We start from the raw sequence: 17398 nt of genomic DNA, 5'->3' as shown, positions 1-17398 counted from the left end.
GCTCCTGGAAAGGTACCTGGGATTTGGCTGTGTCCTGCACAAACAGCAGTGATGTATTTCATGGGCACAGCAGAAAGCATTTTTCATGCATCTAAACTGATATGTTACTTCACACGTTGTTGCTGGGAAAAAAAAAACAAACAAACAAAAAAAGCCCTTATTTCTGATGACTATGTCTAACCACCAGTGGAAGGACTTGAACGTCTTCTGAGGTAAACCACTATCTCATATGCTTATGCATTTCTCCTTCACATCAAGAGCCTTTTACAACACCTGGAGTTCAGTGCCTACAGCGTCAGTAGGGCCTGCTGCAGCAGAAGCTGTTGGTGGACACTGGCTGTTGCTCCCTATGTAGACTCAATTTGTGTCTGCTGGTCCCTGTTGCTTTGCTGTGCCCTCTTTCCGTGTCCCATGGGCTCTTCCAGGTCTCGCTTTTCTTGTACCCCTGCTCATTAGCTGTGGGTGTGTAGTTAAAGGTCTGCACTTGGGCTTCAGCATAAGAGACTTAAACTTTCTAATTGAGCCCGAGTTTGCTAGGCAGCAGAATACACTAACCCAAACCACCTGGCAGTGCTGCCCTCCCCAGTGGCTGAAGTACTTCCGCCACCCTGTCCTTGTGTGGCCAGGAAAACAGACTGCTCTTGGGTAGCTAGCTTGCCTGTGGGCACACTGTGAGAGCAGCAGCTGTTGGGGACCTGGCGTAGGGCTGCTGTAGGTTGCCAGGTTCCTGTGGGTGTTCGCTTGCCTGGCTGTTAGAGTCTACCTGGTTAGGGAGCTCTTGTAGGGGTGCTGCAGCAGTCCCTTCTGCCCCAGGTGCCGTCCTTTTCCACACCAGGCTTCAGTTGCAAGAACTTGCCTTTCTCCCTCCAGAAGCATTAAAGAATGAGCAAAAAGTGGGGGTGCGCTCCCTCAGATGTTACAAAACCACAAGACAAGCCTGTCCCCACACTGCCCTTGTGCTTGGGGAGATGTGGCAGAGCTGGCTGCCTCCTGTGGCCCGCCCATGCTCCTCTGGTGCAGACTCCTCCATCCTGAGCACAGTTGGCTGCAGCAACAGCTCGTCATGCAGTACTCCTGCTGCAGGCACCGCTCAGAGAAAGCCAGCCGTTCCCCAACAAGCCCCTCGGTTAGACACCAGCAATGGGGACCTGCCTCTGCCTGCTTCATCAGAGACACTAAGGTCATGCCTCCAGCACTGGCATGCTGATTCACTGGGGATGCACAGATAGATGACCTTCAAGGGCTAACAGCTCATACTCAGCTAGGGATATACCGCACGTGACAGAAAAAGAGCTACTGATGAGACTGGGAAAAGGGGCTTGCCCTCTCCTCAGGAGGCCAGCGTAATGGGTCACCAATGAAGGTGGCATTTCAGTCTCTGGGCTTACATGTTCCTTCTGGAAGACACAGATCTGAAAGTAGCATGGCGGGGGAGGGGCGGGGTCTAATCAGGAACTTTCTCAAGCATCAGCAAATGGAAATAGAAGAGCAGGGTAACACGCAGAAACCATATCAGAAGAGCAGGATATGATGTTGCCTCCCTGGCCTGGGACAGCCCTCTCTTCAGCCCTTGCAAGGAAAAGCAGTTAAATATAGCACAGCTTTGTTCCCAAAGAGGTTTCCATTACGAGTCCAGGCACACCCTCAGCTACAGAAGGTGAACAAAGCAGCCTGGGTTCCTTCATGTCAGGCCTGGGTGGGATTTGACATCACTCAAGTTCACAGAGTCTGCCTGGAGAGTCAGGAGGGTGAGGAAAGGCAGGCAAAACGCTCCTGTCTTTCTCCACAGGCGACAGAAGAAGGCTAAGACAACACCTTGTTGACTGGCCACCTGCAAGGCCTTTGGGAGATGAGGGACAAGCCCCAGGCAAGATACATAAGCCACTGAAGTACTCTATGAATTTGCATATTACATACGGACTGTGTACGCAGAATTACAGAAAGCTAAGCTGGAGAGCAGTATGCCCTGCCCCATGACTATCCCCTGGACAGGGCAGCTCTTGGTGGAGCTAAGCTGACATGCGTGGACACGTCCTTCCGTGACCATTCTCACACTGTGGGACTAAACATCCTGTGTGGGAGACCCTGGTAGTGGACAGAGGGAACATGGCTGGGCTCTTCCCCACCCAGTGCACTCATGTGCTACCAAACAGCCCCATCATGACAAGGCGGGTACCCTGAATTGCTGCAGGAGACAAAACATGGCAGCTGTAAGAGCTGTGTGTTGGCGAGCAAGGAGCTTGGCACCCAGATCTGGGCAGCCTTGCCTGCAAAGCTGCTGGTGGACAGCCTGCACAAGCTGGTGGTAGGTGCCCACCACATCCACAAGCGCAGCCCCAAGCTCCTCCTGCCTCTGCCTGCACAGCTGGCAGTGCGTCACCTGGAAGCAGGCCACTGCCAGCTGAACCAGGTGGTTAAATGTCACCTTCAGTGCACCCTGCAACTCTTTGAGGGGCTGCTCTGTTTTCAGGAGCTCCTGGCAACTGGACAGCAGGTCCCGACAGGCTAAGCCAAGGGCACCCTTACTCTCAGCACCCTGCTCTGCACATTGATCTTGCAGGTGGGTTGCCTGGTTCCCAGAGAGCTTCCCCACAACCTCCTGAAGCTCTGTGGTGTAGGCTAGGAAGCAGGAGAAATCTGCAGGGCTCATCCGTGCTTGGTCCTTCAGCTGGCTGAGGGCTTGGACATGAGGGTCCCACCATGCCACATCCCTAGCAATGGAGACTGGGTGACTGCCCACAGGGGTCCCAAGAAGACTGCGGCTGCTGGATGGTGGGGTGGTGAGGGGTCCCAGAAACGTGCTGCACATGGGGATGGTGGTTTCACATTCCCCCTTGTCTGCAGGCCTGTGGAAGCAGCTGATATAGGACAGCCGACAGCTGCACTTGTCCATCCCAACCTGTGGTGGAGATGTCATCTTTGCTGTGGGAAAACCCAAGGTCCTGGTCACAATGGGGTCAGAAGGGGTCTGCTCATCCTTCTTGTGGTTAAAGCATAGGAAGGAGTGTTTTGAAGCCTCCTGGTCTTCTGCTCGTTTCCCCAACAAGCCTAAAGGTATTGGGCCTGAGGAGATGGAAAGCCCTAGAGACGGAGTCAGAGGACCATCCTTCCCCACCTCAGTAGCCTGTTCTTTGTGAAGAGGAGTCTGGACAGGCCGTGGCTGTTTGGGAGCCACGTTTCCTCCATCTTTTCTGGGCTCTCCTTTATCCAGCCCCAGGCTGCTTACCACCTCTCTCTCAATGGGTTGTCCAGCTGAGGATGTTTGCATCTCCCTTCCGACAGCATCAGCCTCCAGGCACCCATTGCTCTTCTGAGAGGCCAAAAGCTCTAGTGGGACATCTGCGCTTTTCTGAGATGTGAGGTCTGTCCTCACCCCAAATGAGAGCCAGGAGAGGCGAGTTATAACCCCTGAAGTGCTGCTGCAATCTGTTAAGAGCTGGGTTGCATCTGGAAAACCGACATTTTTATTGTGCACTTTCTGTAAGGCCTCCTTGTTTATCACTTGTCTGCTTTTTGCCTGTGAGAAGGCACTGTCACCACTGTTTTCAGCGCAGCTGTCACAATTAGCTTTTCTTTCTTCACAGGGAGCTGGGACAGGCTCCTCAGACATTGCTTGCCTCCCAGCAGTGGGGAGCAGTTCCTTGTCCTGGGCCACCTCATGGGGAGAGGCCACGCTGGGGCCATGAGCTGATGGTGGCAGTGTGTGTTTGTTAGCAGGCGAGGTCACCACTTGGTCCAGGGATGGGGGTACATCACTAACCTTGTGCTGGGTTGCCATTGCCTCACCCACATCCTCCAGTGCTACTCGGGCTGGCCAGCCTCCAGTGGCCACACAGCTCTCCTCACTTGGCCACCCAGTATTTGTCTTCATGGAGGAACTTTCCTGGGCAGCTCTGCTTTGTCCCCCAGCAAGGGGCACAGGTTCCTCCAGGGACAGGAAAGGTGGATGTACAGCATGTGCAGGTTGGAGGCCACCGTCCACATGTATGGCAATGCCTGCACTCTCCTCCGGGTGCTGGTCACCCTGCAGGCGAAGAGCAGAAATGGAAGAAACCACTGAATCAGTCACTGATTTTGTTTCCATGGTGTCAGGCTCCATTTCCATCGGGTCAGAGGATGGGTTTATGCTAGCAGTATCTCTCTGGGCCTGGGTGGCAGCAAGAAGTCCCAGCTCTGCATCCTTTTCGATGTTCTCTGAGGAGGGTGGAGCGGGGAGCTGAGCAAGGAGTTGGGGGGCAGGTGGCCAAGAGCAGCGGCTCTGCAGAGAGCCTGGCAAAGCCAAGGGGAAAGAGACCTGTGAGGTGTAATCGGTTTTCAGGAAAGATCTCCTCTTCCTCAGGCTCTTGGCATATGTCAGCTCCTTCTCCTTTCTGTGTTTCTCCCTTGCTGTCTGCCTTGTGATCACGTTTTCCCCTAGGCTGTAACACCTTGGTTTCTTTAGGATGCAGAAGGAGTTGTCTGTACCCTCCTGGGACGTCATGTTGTAGCCTGCTGGCAAGAAAAAAAACATGCAAGTCAGGAAATGGCCCCACGCAGCAGAATATCCATGTTATCTATGCAGTGGGCCAAAAATCTCTTAACACAGGTCCTGCAATTGCAGACATAGATGTTTGGCAGCAAAGGCTGGCTCCCAAGTGCCAAAGGAAACTTTCTTACGTTATGATCAAGCACCTACTTCGGACCAGCTATGTCAAGAAAAATAAAGACTCTGGGCCCATGGCTACAAAGACTGAAGTCCAGGATTCGTGATGAAGGGCACTGGATAGGCTTTCCCTTTGTTTACTGGAGTCACTTGGTCTGACTGCAGGTACAGCTATAATTCTCAAGTTAAATTTGGTGATATTAGCAGCAACTCCAGAGACCACTGCCTACAGCTGTAGATTTATTAACACTGAATGGAAACATTATCAGAAATTCCCAGCCTGGATATTTAGAAGATAAAAATTTCCAGAGATTACAGTTTTGTGCCTGAATATGGTATTGTTCCCATGCATGAGCACAAAAGCCAAAATTGTTCTAACTACACAAAACAAAGTCTTAAGAATTTCAGTTAATGTTGAAAGAGCTGGTTATTTCAGAAACAAGAATCCTCCAACTACTGGGACCTGCTCGGCCGCAGGACTCCTCCACCCAGTTTCATAACACGCCCCTGACCCAAAAATTACTTTTAATCTTGGGGGAGCATGGAACAATAATGTTTTACAGCTTTTAGCTCTCCTCAGCTTGAAACAAGACAGCAGAGCACAGGTACTGCCTGACAGTGGGAATATTTGCCATAAAGCTCCCTGTCAGTGCAAGGACACATATCTGTGTTCTGTTGTGTTTCTGGGACTCGTCACTCTTCATCACCAAAGATTCTGCCTACATAGAAGGATGCACAGAACTTCCTTATGCAGCATGCCAGCTTCAGGATCAGGGAGAGCCATACATCAGCATTCTGGAATTCCTGCAGAAACACGGGGACTTTCCAGAATGCCAAACTCATTTGAAAACTGACTTTTTCTGGGATCCAATGCTTGAATGTGATGACAAAACTCCCTGCAAAGCTGCAGCTCTGACCACTGTGTGCACATCCACTGTATTTCTGCTCAAGAGTGGCTTATGAAGAACAGGTGTACAAAGGTCCTTCAAAAATCTTGGGAAAACTATGACAAGCTGAAAGATGATCCCTCCAGGAAGGATGATGGGGGAAACAGGCAACAGCCTAGCCCAGGGGGTGGAAGGAAGGTGACCTGCAGCAAATGGGTGGTGGTTTACCTGCCAAGGCATCCGGAGGGCTAAGCCTGTCTGCAGCATCATAGAACTCCTCCTCAGAACTGGTGTCACCAAAGCCTGGGGGTGGCTCCAAAATGAGGTTGCTCGCCTCTGCCGTCTGCTCTGCCCCACATGGTACCTCTTCGTGGGCAGACCCATCTTTCCAAAGGCTTCTTTGAGGGCTGCGACTGATGTTGTTCCTTTCCACACTGCTTGCAGGTGATATGCTGTAGCATAGGCTGTAGTAGCCCATGGTGTTTGTCTCAGACAGCTTGGTCTCCAGCACAGACGCAGCAGTGTCCTCCCCTCTCTGCTCAGAGGGACTGTCTTCACACCCAGGCGCCTCTGCATGCGGTACCTTCAAGAAACAGAAGTAGTCTCTGGTTTCTGCCCTGCTGGAGCCTCCTGCAGCATGAATGGGGAAGAAGCTCTTGTCTGAGCTGCTCATCTCCTGCACTGTTGGTGTGTAGAAGTGGAAGAACTCTGGCCTGGAGGAAGAGCAAGCTTCCAACTCATCTTCTTCTAGTGCATCCATAGAGTCACTGGAGCCACTCGTCTTAAACCCTCGACTTTCAGTGTTGGCTGAATCGGAAGCCTCGGATGTGCTGTCTGTTGCATTGTCACCCCCATCGCACTGGTCGCTCCCTCCAGCTCGGGGCTTTGTGCTGTCCTTCTCCAGGTTGTGGAGCTCTCCCAGCTTCTCCTGATGGGCACTGCTGTATGCTATAGGATGGTCCAAGCAATGCTCTGAGGAGGAATCCAGCTCCCAGGAGTCTTCAGAGTCACTGCAGGTTCGAGATTCATACCCTGGGATTGAAACATAACGATCAGCTGGTCCTTTGCAGTGGCAAGGAGAAACAGCCAGACAAGGGTTACAAACTCGCCTGCACAGCGGGGATACAAAGCCCAGAGAGCTCTGCCCTCACTTGCTCATCAGCAGATAACGTGAAGATGCAATCTGACCTGCGGGGCCATAACCTGTCAGTGGAGGCTTGGTCCCTCCTGCCTGCTTTGCCTGGTTTTATGGCAGACCAGTACCAGAGAGAGCTGCAGAACAGGAGCCAGCTAACTCACTGCCTAAAGCCTCCGTCTGCAATCCCTGTGAAGCTGGAGTTATCCTGACACGGGACAGGACAGCATGTCAAACAGATCCTCTCTCTCCTGGCTGAGGCATGCCAGCAGCAGGGAAGTTGTGCAGGTTGGTAAAAGAGCACAACTGGTTAGTGACAGGTCTGCCATTTCAATGACAGGCACTAGCCTTCACTTCTGGGGAAAAGCTGACAATTACTGCGGCTCTTCTCCTGCCCGACATGACTGGGGTTGATGGAAACCTGTCACTGCCTGCACCAAGGCTGACAGTCTTAATAATTTGCAGGTGCCACTGCACATCCCTGGGCATGATGCTGTTCCCAGGAAGGAATAACACCTCTAATGCTGGAGGATCCACCCACTTTCTCCCCATCCTTTGGCAAAAAAATGGCTGTTTTTTTTTTAACCTTCTTCGGCTGAGACACGGTGCAGTTGCTGTTTTTTCTCTCCCCAGGTAAATATGGAGACATTTGCATCCACGAACAGTCTGTAATAGCCAACGATGAGGCAGACAAGATCTTTTGCACTGTTTGATTCCAGCAGCAGAGTCAGCAGCTTTTTTGGGGGGAAAGGGGAGAAAACAGTAAAAAATGAGAAAATAGACAAATATTGCTTGTACCACAATCCGCAGGAACATGCTGCATACTGAAAAGACAATCCCTCTCTCCCATAGTGCCACCACTGCAGAGCGCTCTGTTTGTGCATGAGGCACAATGAAAGAAGAGAAATTGTTTTTCTTGCATTTTGTTTCTTTGATATGTCTCACTGATGGAGGACAGCAGGAAGAAACACTTCAGTCATTTTGTATTTTCCTACGAGCTTTCCCTTCCGAGTCTATTCTAAGCCTTTTGTACTGATGACACCATCAGCTAAATGTCAGATTTTGAAAAGAACAGATGGTGTGAATGACTCTCCCCGTGTTCTGTGGCCCTGACACAGCCACACGCTGGCCATTGTGAAAGCACTGCTTACCTTCAGGTCCTGCAGGTAGATTTTCACCATGCTCACTTTTTCAGACTCCTCTGTAAGCTCCATCCTGCTGATGTTTGCAAACTCTGCCAGACTTGTTATGATGTTGAGCTTATTATTGATAATCTGGCTCACCCCATACTTGGCACCCACCAGCAAGGCAACATATGATTCTCTGTCCTGGAGCTGTAGGGGGAGAGGTTAAATCTGTAGCCAAAAATCCAAGCAGGAACCCATTCACCTGTGCTGGGCAGGGACTCCTCAGCCACCCGATCTTTGGTATCTTTTAGCACTGGACTCTACAGCTGGGCTGTAACCAGCTGCAAAGGGAGCCCCTCATTACTTACAGGCTGTCAGGTCACCTGCTCCCGGCCGTTCTCTTCTCTGGCTTGGGGACCACCAGTTTCTCTGTGCCACCAAGGCAGGTGGCCCCAGAGATGCACCAGCCATCTAGCAGATCCAAAGAGGTGGTCAGCAGCAGGTTGCTATCAGAAGTGTCATCTGGCAGGCTGTGCCAGATGGACCTAGCGAGACCTACTGGAGCTGGCTAGAAACTTCAGGAAGGCATTTTTGGTTTAGGGAGAAATGTCAGCGCTTTCTGTTAAGATCAGACACTTGAAAAATTAATGAACGCCCATATAATTTGTCAGAAACATTTAAATTTTCACACAAGTGTAAACCTAGGCATTACTGCAACCCATCAGTAAGGTCATCCTCTGGTTCAGACCTACCTACACTGCTCAACTCTCTGTACAAAGCAGCTTGTGGTCCACAGTTCAGCACAGATCCAAGTAGGGACATGCAAAAAAAAACAACCCAAGAAACCTCTTGTGTTCTTTTTTACAGTAAGATTTAAGCGTGGGCAGTATCTTTTCAATAGTTTATGAACACACATACCCCTCCCCGATCTCTTAATTACTTTATGACACATAAAATCTAGACAGATCTCGTCTGAAGAGCAAGAGTCACAACTTTCAGTTAGAAAGAATATGCATAATTATTGTGTAGGCTGGTATGTTATTCACTTCAATGGAACTAGGCTGTGTTACCCTAGCACAGTCCCTTGGCAATATTTATCATGATGTCCCAGGACAGGGAAAAGTCGTATGACTGGAACTGTCTGAAACAGCATCACCATAGCTAATGTTATATTTTCTATGAGTATTAAAGCAGACAGGGAAGGAGACTCAGTAAGAGGCTGCTAATCTCACATCAACAATCAGTTTAGAAAAATATTTAAACATTTCTGCTTTAGATAGGGTTTACTTTGGTTAAGACATGATCTTACCCACTGGTGAAGAAAAAGGGTTAAAACTGCTTCTTGTGCCCTATCTTTGCAGTTATTGTCCAAGTACGCTGCCATAAGAGATGCACAAAGCAAGGCAATAAGACAGTATGCCAAAACCCAATTACATAAATAAACAGCACTCATACCATGAGGGTGGCATTAAAGATCTTCCCATTGTACATCTTCAGGTCTCCCAGTATTTGCAGGTAGCTCAGGCGCACTTGGACTGCTGCGAGCATATGCTTCATTTTGCAAGAGAAGAAATACTGTTTAGAAACATGACAGATGACTAAGGTTTGACAGCCTGTAGGCTAGAAGATGTTCTTTTCATACAGGACTTAGTATTTCACCAACACATCTAGCTCGGTCTGGATAGGCAATAGATCTGTACAGGACCATCCCACATTACCACATTTGCCATTTGGCAATGCCACAAGCAAACTGCAACATAACAGAACACACTATGCAGGGAAATTAGGGTGCGTGCGCAGCAGAGGGAGTTACGAGAGGAAAAGACAGAAGAAAAGCCCCAAGTGGTCCCGTAGAGAGAACACTCATGGAGGAAAGACATTGCCTCTTTGGCCATGAGGGACACTGCCACCATCCTGGGGGGCGCCTTGAACCCAGGGGACACACACTACCTTCTGACGAGGGTCCAGTAGCACCTGGTTCCGCTTCATGTGGTAGCTGATGGCTTTCTTGATATCCTTCCCTCTCATGTTTCGAAGCAAAGTTGGTGAGATGAAGTTTTCAATTCCCCAGTCCCTCCTGCCAGAAAGACGGGAAGGGAGCAAAGGGGGTCCAGCAGTGCTGTCCCCCAGCAAGACAGGAATGTGCAGAAAGGCAGCTGGCCAGAGGCAGAGACGGGCAAAGGCACCACGGAGCCTCATGTCCGGACAGCTCATGCAATGTGACTGCCTCACTTGAATTCACTTCTGTGTACATCTGCTACTGGGTCAGCACATGGGGTTGGATGAATATGTGCTTTCATGCAGAATGCCTGTTTTTACATGGTTATACAGAAGACAATCTACAAATTTAGTCAGCATAATAGTCCCAATCTGTCCTTGCCACCAGAGGATGAAGATTCTGTCTTTACATTCACTTTTCTTTCGTTACGAGATTATTACATTTTAACATCTCCAGTTCCCTAGACCCAAAAGTGTGGGCCATTTTTTGTTGCTGAAGAGTTTATTCAGCGCAAGTGTTAAATATGCAGGAACTAACAATGCTGCAGTTATCTGTAGTCGCTTCTCACTCTCCACTAACTGCACATGGTTGGGTATGTCTGGCCGTATGCAAGGAATCGGTGGCGCTTGCACGGGCTGGTGGAGGCTCAATGCTGCAGTTACCACACAAATGTCTGTTATTTAATGATTGGCCCATCACAAGTTCTTAAAGCAGGGCAAGTGTGTTCTAACAGTACTGACATGCAGCACAGCACACCTGCTGCTTGTGAAAGCATTTTTCGGTATTTTTTTCCAGATCCCATTACTTCACAGGACCTATCACTTATACTGAAATTAGGTATTTCTGATATAGTTCTGGTGGATGAAGGGATGTAAAGTAATGCCTACGCAAAGTTGATGATTATCCTCTCTCTCAACTACAGCATACAAATCTTAGTATACTGGCAGGAGCAGCCTGGGTAACATAGCAATGTGAGAGATTTGCAATTTCATGTCCCTGCTCTAGCGACAGATCAGGATGTCCCTCTGCTTAGGGACATGCCCAGGTGTTATACTGTCCTTATTATTCAAGCAGCTCAGCAGGTTAAAGAAAGGGAGACTTGTGAAGCCATGCTGCCCTAAAATGACTGGCACAACTAAGAGACTGCAGCCTCTTTCGGTCAGAGACATTCTTCTGTCCAGAGCTAAACACTGGGCAAACATAGAGCTGATGACACTTCTAGTTGGCTCCTTCTTTTGCCAGGCTTAGTCACAACATAAGACAGAAATCTGAGAACTTACTCAATGTATTTCAGGGATACTTTCTGTGGCTGAGCACAAGCATAGATCCTCTCCTGTATGTGCAGAGCAGCCAGACGTAACGCCACACTGCATTTCATTTCCACAGCAAATCTTTCCTGAAGCACATCGCTGCAGCTCTGGAACAAACACAGCTGAGTTAGCATGATGATGGGAGCTCAGGAAGAAGTCAGGATAAGACCTCTGATATGACTACCATGTGTCAAATAAAGGCAGCCACCCAGCTCATTTCAATTGCATTCTGTTAAAAAGCCAAGCATATCTCCTGGATCAAGCACTGGCTGGGTGGACGGTCCCAAAGAGTGGTGGTCAATGGAGTTAAATCCAGCTGGTGGCCGGTCACAAGTGGTGTTCCTCACAGCTCAGTGTTGGGACCATTTCTGTTTAAGGCCCTGGGGGTTCTAATTGACAAGCGGCCAAATATGAGCCAGCAGTGTGCCCAGGTGGCCAAGAAAGCCAATGCCATCCTGGCTTGTATTAGAAATAGTGTGACCAGCAGAAGGAGGGAGGTGATTGTCCTCTGTACTCAGCACTGGTGAGGCCACACCTGGAGTATTGTGTCCAGTTCTGGGCACCTCAATACGAGAGAGATCTCAAGGTGCTGGAGCGAGTGCAGAGGAGGGCAACAAAGCTGGTGAAGGGCCTGGAGAATAAATCTGATGAGGAGCGACTGAAGGAGCTGGGACTGTTTAGTTTGAGGAAGAGGAGGCTGAGGGGAGACCTCATCGCTCTCTACAACTACTTGAAAGGCCATTGTAGAGAGGTTGGTGCTGGTCTCTTCTCACAGGTAATTGGCGATAGAACAAGAGGGAATGGCTTCAAGCTGCAACAGGGTAGGTTTAGACTGGACATTAGGAAAAAATTCTTCACAGAAAGAGTGGTCGGACACTGGAATAGGCTGCCCAGGGAGGTAGTGGAGCCACCATCCCTGAATGTGTTTAAGAGTAATTTAGATGTGGTATTGGGGGATGTGGTGTAAGGGAGAGCTTTGTAGAGTGGGGTTGATGGTTGGACTCGATGATCCCAAGGGTCTTTTCCAACCTAAATGGTTCTATGATTCTATATAAGTTGATTCAAGGATTTCAGGCAAGTTGAATCCAAATGCTCTGTTCTTAAGTCCTCTGCCTTTCACATTCACATAACTGAAGTGGCCTGAAGTACGCTTTGGTTTAAAGCAGAAGTGAGAATTGGGTGAGAATAGATCCTGAAGCATGGAATGCCTTGATTTCACCTGCAGGTAGAGATATTCGAAGGCAACTGGGTCTTCCTGCAGGAGGTCTAAGGGATCCTTTGGGACAAAGCAAACTCTGAAGAGGCACCGGTAGTCGTGAGATTCTCTTTTTTGGACCACCTGCAACAGACAAACAGCATCATGCCACAACTACTGCTGTATGGCTGCAGATTAGCCATTTTCCTTAGCAAATACACGGAGACATTGCTAGTGTTTGTAATTTTATCTTCAATTCTTTTTCTGGTTTTTGCTTCTCCCTGTGGTGGCTTGGAAATCCTTCGACAGCAAAAATTCAATAAATAACCGTTGATCTCATATACTTGCAGGATAACTGTGACAGAAACTTCAAGGCCTTATAATAATGACAGAGGAAAGGGCAAGCTTCTCTGCTTTTAAGTTCAGTCACAAGATACAGCAGCCCTAAACAGACACTTGGATCATTATCATAATGTCAATACAATGTTAAGACCCCTGGGTTATACATTAGCATATTTTATTCTGGGCAAATCCCATACGGGCTCACCAACTGAAACAAAGCAGAAATTCTGAGGGACATGTGCTCAGTGGTTGGACAGTGTTAGCTACCGAACCTCTCTGCATTACAGTGGGTCATCAACAACGTCAACAGCATGGTGATGAGGCTCCCAGGTAGGCACATTCTCACAAATTAGATTAGTCCAGAATTACGAGCACAGCAACACAATTACTAACAGAGTTAACATCATGTTTGCAGGACACAAACTTTTGATTTAAAATTTAATCACAGTGGCACCTGGCTGGGCTAACTCTCTGACTACCGAGAGAACTGTAAATACCTGGGTACACAGCTATGTTAAGACTGTCTCAAATAGTCCTCTGTAGATCAGCCTATCTGACAGGTGACACAAAGCATGGTCATCCCCTACATGGTCCAAGCAATACCAGCCCCTGGGTATTGCTCTGTGGGCTCTCTAAACAGAGTGAGATGCTTCTGAAAGCACCATTTCTCCATGGGCTCCAGTTAATGCAGTGGTACCATGTGCAACAGAGCAAAGAGCAGAGCACTTCTGCAGATGGGGCCAAGCTGACTCCCTCTTGTGACACCTCTCTCTGCACCTCGCTGGCCACAGTTCACTGGTGGTGGTGCCCACCCCCAGCACAGCTGCCAGGGCACGCAAGGGGCTCTCCTCACCTGCTCAATGAGCTCTTCCTCGTGCAGCAGGTGGATCTTTGCCACATTGTACTGTTCCTCCAGAGCGAGGGCAAAGTGCGCAATGCTCCGGATGGAGAGCTTCTCTTTCAAGGTGAGAACAATGTCCTGGGAAGGGAAGGCACACAGATGGTCAAACAGCATTTAGACACAGTTGCTGAGCACTGCTAGCACACTGCATGAATGTGGATGATTCTAGCCTGCCACTGGCAGCTGTGTGGACAGCACTAAAAGGGCAGTGGTGAGACACAAAGTTCTCTGGTGCTGCAACAGAGCGAAATTTTTAGTGCTGTTTCACAGGAAACCAGTGCTTCTACGATGTGCTGCCTTTCCCTCTTCACCGACAGCTTCGAACACATTGACCTAGACAAACCACAGAAGTCTCAGTGTCAGAAAAAGCCTGCAAGTTCATCAGAAGTGGAGGTACGGGAGATGGGAGCCTCTTCGGGACACCAAGCACGAGCTTGGCGGTTAGCTGCTGTGCTTTTCCAGATGTATGTCTGAGCAACAAAACAGTATGCCAGCCAGGCAGTCGGCAGGATGGTGGTTGGAGCCACCCACATCCATTGATGCCAGAGAGTTGGTAAGGAAGGGATTCAAGGGAACTGCAGGAGAAGCACAGAAAGCACAGATAAAGGGAGGACAATACATTTCAGTAGACCAGGAGGACAAGGTAGGGAAACTGCAACTTGCTGTGGTAAGAGTGCATTAAGATGCAAACTTCAAGGTGTAATAGGCATCAAATCCATTTCCTAGAGTCGCATGTCGTGGGCTGCTTCATGCTGAAAGTTTTGGCCTTACAGCTTTTAGCTTGGTGGTGTTAAGCACTTTCTGTCACACTTGATCCAAGTGTTTGCTGTTAGCCATTCTAGCTTTCTATAATGCTATGACACTTTGTGAAGAAACTACTAAGAACTGGTGAAAAACACTTCTCCCCACCAATAAACAAGAATTTGAGAGCATAATTGTAAAAATCTTACCAAATTTGAATCGGTGTTTCAGTTGTATGGAGAAATCTGCTGGAATACTAAGTGTGATGGAAATAACTAGTTTATTTTTGGCAAACATTACTTGACTGAGTACCAACTGAAAGAGAACTCCTTTGACTCACTCAAATCTCTTAAGGTAAGCATAAATGTTTGACTCATCTCAGTGTTAAGCAAAGATCTCTCAAACAGCAGAGGAGCTTTTGAAAACACTTAACTTAGGAAGCATTTTACCCATTTGAGTGTTTCTGTGAGGATGCTGGTGAGGGTTGCACTCAACTTCAGTAGGGAAAAATTTGTTTCAGGTCAGAGGTAAGCAATTCAATTCAAACCTGAGGAATTAATCCATCTTTTAGATGTTAATCCCTTGCAGGTGGGCATTCATATCTCTCTTTAAAACTCATCTCCCCTTTCCTTACTACCTCCTTGCTTTATTTCAGTATTTTCTTTTTCTCTGCCCTGCAAGCCACAAGACTTGCAGAGACTTACTTGCATGAGAGACCACAACAGTTTTGTCAAGTTTGGATGAACTAGACAATAAACTCCTTTTTGAGCAAAGTTTTCAGTGCATTATAAATAAAATTGTATAAATAAAATTGGCTGCTAAGAAAACAGAGGTGAACCAAAGCAACACCTCCTCTGCAGAAAGAGCATGGAAAATCCAGCAAGCTCAGCATCAGCCAGCACTCCAGTTCCCACTAGGTGGCGAATACAACCAAGCGCTTGCAAGTTCCACTGCATGCACCTTTGCTGCTAGATTGAATTCAGGTGGTGAGAACAAAGACAGACAACCAAGCATCATTACCTTCACAGTAGTGCTCGTCTCAAACCTGAAAGCTTTCGTCTGTCCATTTTCCAAGTATACCTTGAGAACGTTGGGCATACAAAGAAGAGAATTCCCCTGTAGAACAAAAGCAACAGCGCTAATTCTTGGACGTTAAGTCTCCGGGCATCCGGCTGCTCTGCCTGACACAGGACATCCTGGTATAAATTAAAATCTTTCTCTGCTTTTGCAATCTTCTTCTGTGGCACCAAGCTTTATTCCTTGATTAGTCTTCTGGCACAGAACAAGGGAAAGAGAGCATAACAAATGCCTTTATCGTAAAACTGTAGCCAGTGCAATAGCTGCATGTGGCCCAGATACGCCCACTGTTCAGCTCCCACATGGCACAGGAAGATCTGGCAGGTACTGAAAGCTGCAAGCCATCCTCACTGCTCATTACTGGAAAACCAGCGATGTCTGCTGGAAAAGACATCTTCCCATTATTGGGCACCAGGCAGCAATAACCCCAACACTGACCACTTCCCACTGGCAGCAGCCATGACTTCAGCTCAAGAGCTACACAAACCCTGTATGCTACTGTGTAGTATGCTACTGTGAATATATTTTGCACACCACCAGAAGGCTGTAGGATTCCGCTAAACGTGCAGTGGTACTTTTACTGAGCATTCCACTAAGATTTGTGACTCCTGAACTTCCCAAACAGATGATGTAACCAGAATTTCTTGAGATAGGTCTCAAATGCATTAGGCAAGGCAATGACTCCCATAGCAAAAGCACCTCTGTTGGGTGCTCTTGGAACTTGGCCTCTGTCCTTCAGGGGCTGTCTAGGGCTGCACCTTTCAACCTTCCACCTTACTCCTTTAGTAGAGCTCATTTGCACCTTCCTTCTTGTTTTCAGCCTTATTCTTGTTGCTCAGTGCCGAGAATGTTTACTTCTCCATGTAATGAGAATCTCAAGGTTGAGAAAGACATTTCTAAGACGCTCTCTCCTATGTTTCATTTCCTGTAACACCTTATAAATCTCACAGCCTTGGTTCCTCTTGATAAGAGGGCCCATATACCCTGGAAGTACTAGCAGAACAAACATAAAACACTTTTGAATCTTGTTCCTTGTTCCTCCCCTCCCTGTTTTGTGGGGTTCAAGCTGCCTACAGTCATCACTGAGAAAAAAGAGTGAATATTGCCACTATTCCCAAGCCCAAGCTCTAACTCCTTCCTGCGAAGTAGCACGAACACATTGCATCTTTGACAGGTCCCCCATCAATTTCAGAAAAGTGATGCTGGTTTGCACCAACTGCACATTTTCTCCGGTAGCTCCCGCAGCCTCGGATTATCATATGAATGGGGTCTTGTACAGCCAGCACACAGCAGAACTTGAAATCTATACAGAAACTCATTTACAAATGAAATATCGCTACTCTCCTGGTCAGATCCAATTAGCTGGCCAGAACACCCAGATAGGATTTCTCTCCTTTTGTGCAGGCTCTAACAGACTACTACGAATTAATGCTCAAAGCTGCTGCTATGGCTTACGCAGCTGTACCCCTCCTGTTTTGTCTGGTGCAGGGTTGATTTACTCCATGTTACAGCTAGGCCCACAGCTTCTAATAATACACTGACTGATGCTGACCTGAGGATCCTGAGGGACCTGTCTCTTGCATATCATTCAGTTATATAGGAATACATAATAAGTTTGCAACAGAAAATGGAGGCCAGATAGCATTGCAGCTGATAAACAATTTATGTTCCCAAACTGGAGTTTCAGGTTTCAACTGCAGAAGGCAGCCTCTGGGTTCCTTCCAGTTGCCACAAAGATCACTTAGCAATGCTCCATTAAGATGAGAAGAGTAGTATATTTACTGAAACAGGAGGCTTTGCAGTTTTTCAGGGCCATAATACCCATTTTGGCTGTCTTAATACATCAGTCCACTGAAAGGAGAGCAGTTCTAAAACACTCAGAGTAGCTGCTGTCTATAAGTGAATAGTGCTTTTCCAGAAAGAAGTCATAAATATGCAACAAATTTATTTACTCTTCCTTTGTGCTAATATTTTACTGTTCAAAACAGGGTCCATATCCAACTGGTGAAAAGGGAAGCTAACACCAGTGGGACCCCAACAGA

The 17398-nt window shown here is 48.1% G+C and overlaps 1 protein-coding gene across 3 annotated transcripts in view; it reads right to left on the bottom strand.

Moving 5' to 3' along the window:
- Positions 1-47: 47 nt before the first annotated feature.
- The window catches only part of FRMPD1 (FERM and PDZ domain containing 1), a 41438-nt gene continuing 24087 nt past the window's right edge, over positions 48-17398 (bottom strand). For 2 of the 3 annotated variants that reach the window (XM_063320811.1, XM_063320812.1), the window contains exons 8-17: positions 15300-15395; positions 13491-13616; positions 12320-12439; positions 11071-11207; positions 9742-9868; positions 9247-9342; positions 7816-7998; positions 7251-7398; positions 5758-6561; positions 48-4491 (exon numbers count right to left, since the gene is read on the bottom strand). In XM_063320811.1, the coding sequence (XP_063176881.1) occupies positions 2159-4491; positions 5758-6561; positions 7251-7398; positions 7816-7998; positions 9247-9342; positions 9742-9868; positions 11071-11207; positions 12320-12439; positions 13491-13616; positions 15300-15395 (4170 nt within the window). In that variant the 3' untranslated portion in view covers positions 48-2158. The remainder of the gene's footprint in view (positions 4492-5757; positions 6562-7250; positions 7399-7815; positions 7999-9246; positions 9343-9741; positions 9869-11070; positions 11208-12319; positions 12440-13490; positions 13617-15299; positions 15396-17398) is intronic. The other variant, XM_063320813.1, reaches the window with a different exon arrangement.

The sequence above is a fragment of the Chroicocephalus ridibundus genome, chromosome Z, assembly GCF_963924245.1.
Source record: "Chroicocephalus ridibundus chromosome Z, bChrRid1.1, whole genome shotgun sequence".
NCBI lineage: Eukaryota > Metazoa > Chordata > Aves > Charadriiformes > Laridae > Chroicocephalus > Chroicocephalus ridibundus.
This window is presented reverse-complemented; position numbering and strand designations above follow the sequence as displayed.